At 49.6% G+C, this 2,500-nt stretch overlaps 1 protein-coding gene across 1 annotated transcript in view; it reads right to left on the bottom strand.

The window, feature by feature from the left end:
* LOC143299917 (atrial natriuretic peptide receptor 1-like) overlaps positions 1 to 2,500 on the bottom strand; it is a 561,408-nt gene that overhangs the window by 61,459 nt on the left and 497,449 nt on the right. Inside the window, exon 10 of the mRNA XM_076613452.1 lies at positions 865 to 970. Within this exon, the coding sequence (XP_076469567.1) occupies positions 865 to 970 (106 nt within the window). The remainder of the gene's footprint in view (positions 1 to 864; positions 971 to 2,500) is intronic.

Genomic DNA, 2,500 nt, shown 5'->3' with positions numbered 1-2,500 from the left:
AGACATGTGTGTTTACTGAGGGAAGGAAGGGAGAGAGAGAGAGAGAGGAGGAGAGAGAGAGTGGGAGGGAAGAGATGAAGAGAGAGAGAGAGAGAGAGAGAGAGAGAGAGAGAGAAAGAGAGGGGGGAGGGAGACGAGGGGGACAGAAAGAGTGAGAGGCAGGCAGACAGACAGACAGAAAGAGGGACAGCCATAGACAGTGTTGTTCCTGTTTCAGACACGAATGGACACGCACACACGTGAATGACATCGAAGACGGGCTAGATGAAAAAAAAAGCCCCCCAAAACAACCACCTCAAGTCAATAGTGATTTCAAAAACAAATAGAAAAAAAAGAAATAGTCTGGTGGTGGTGGTGGTGGTGGGTGAATTGAGGGAGGGACTAGTAAATCCAGAATGAAAAACAAAACGAAACAACAACATAAAGAAGACAACAAAGGGCAAGAAAACAGTGGGGACGTCATGAAAGGTTGGAGGAACCAACCACAACACGACAAAAACGAAACCAATGACCCCCCCCCCCCCCCAACCCCTCCCTCCCCCCTCACCCCCCCCCCCCACACACACGTTCATGAAACCTATGTCTTCAAAAAAAAATTTCAGACACACAGAGACACTGACTGACACTCACGTACACAAACACTCAAGCACACACACACACACACGAACAAAAAGCCGACTCACACTCACCCGACTCTCTTCAATGGTAGCTCCCCCCCCGCCCCCCGCCTCGCCCCAACCCCCTCCTCCCTACGCACACACACAAACACCCCCCCCCCCTACACCTACACCCTAACCCCCCCCACACACACACATACACACGCACAGTCCCCCCCACCCCCGACACACACAAAACGACACTCACCCTGTTGTCCTCAATCCTGGTCTTCTTGCTGGGGGAACCGAAGAGGATGTCGTCCCAGCGAACTCTCCAGTTCATCTCTGCCAGTTCGGCCTCCAGTTTCACGTGTCTGTCACACGTGCACACACGCGCACACACGTACGCACACGCACACACACACACACACACATACACCAGTAATTATAAAACATACGTGGAAAGAAGACCAGTAGAAAATACTAAAACTAACCCACCGCTCATTTTTTAGAAGTACCCAAAACATACCACACACAAACACACACACACACACACACACACACACACACACACTAATTCACAGCTGACAATCAGGTGACAATCCTAACTGGGTCAGTGACAACATTAACTGGGTCAGTAGCACATATCGATATGAACCTAACTGGGTCAGTGACAACATTAACTGGGTCAGTAGCACATATCGATATGAACCTAACTGGGTCAGTGACAACATTAACTGGGTCAGTAGCACATATCGATATGAACCTAACTGGGTCAGTGACAACATTAACTGGGTCAGTAGCACATATCGATATGAACCTAACTGGGTCAGTGACAACCCTTATTCGGTCCATGACACATATCGAGGTGACCTGACTACGTCAATGACATATGCTGATGTGACCTAACTAGGTTAGTGGCACGTATCGTGCTGACATTCATTCGGTCAGTGAAATATCGAGGTGACCCTAACTAGATCAGTGATAGATAGATAGATAAATAGAAATATGAAGCATAATATTCTATACATTGACACTGTCGTCTAATCAATGGACAATTTCTTGGTGCACTTAGTGTTTGGAGTGTGTGATGACAATTATGTCTGTTTTTAATGAATCTAGTGGGGCTCCCCCCCCCCCAAGCTTTTCCTGTATTGGGGGAAAAACGAACAAAAGAAAAGACTTTCATATGTGTTGCTGCCCCAGTATCTGCATTGTTTCGGCGGTATTACTCGTACACCGCTCATCCCGAGTTCCCCTTACCCACCCCCCCCCCCCACCCCCCAAACACGGCCACAGCCACACCCGGCTTCCTCTGCCCGTATCAGAGCCGGCAGTCCACAAAAGAGAACTTTCCGTGTTAGGCCACAGGATGCCAAGCACCAGAAGAGACCCTGCACTGCTGCTGAGTAATTTCGGTGGTGCTCAGCACTAGTGCTCGTTCTGGTTCAACATGATTATTATGCGCAGGACACGACCGATCTCAGTCCGCTCCCCCCCCGCCCCCCCCCCCCCCCCCCAGCCCCCCTGTATCCCCTACTGACGACGATGATCCACTTCGTCGCGGAGTCTGACGAGGCGGGCGTCCACTCAAAGAGTGGAGACGAGACACCACGGCAAGACTTTTTGTTCTTGTTGCTGCTGCTGCTGTTGTTTTTCTTTGATTTTATTTTGTTTCATTCTTCATCTTCTTCTTCTTCGTTCATGGGCTGCAGCTCCCACGTTCACTCGTATGTACTGTACACGAGTGGGCTTTTCCGTGTAGAACCGTTTTTTAACCCCGCCATGTAGGCAGCCATACTCCCGTTTCCGGCGTCTGTGCATGCTGGGCTTGTTCTTGTTTCCATGACCCACCGAACGCTGACATGGGTGATAGATTTTTTTTTAAACTGAAATCTGTCCAA

This window comes from Babylonia areolata, chromosome 25 (assembly GCF_041734735.1).
Source record: "Babylonia areolata isolate BAREFJ2019XMU chromosome 25, ASM4173473v1, whole genome shotgun sequence".
NCBI classification, from domain to species: domain Eukaryota; kingdom Metazoa; phylum Mollusca; class Gastropoda; order Neogastropoda; family Buccinidae; genus Babylonia; species Babylonia areolata.
The sequence above is the reverse complement of the archived record's forward strand: the minus strand, read 5'-3'. Positions and strand labels throughout refer to the sequence as shown.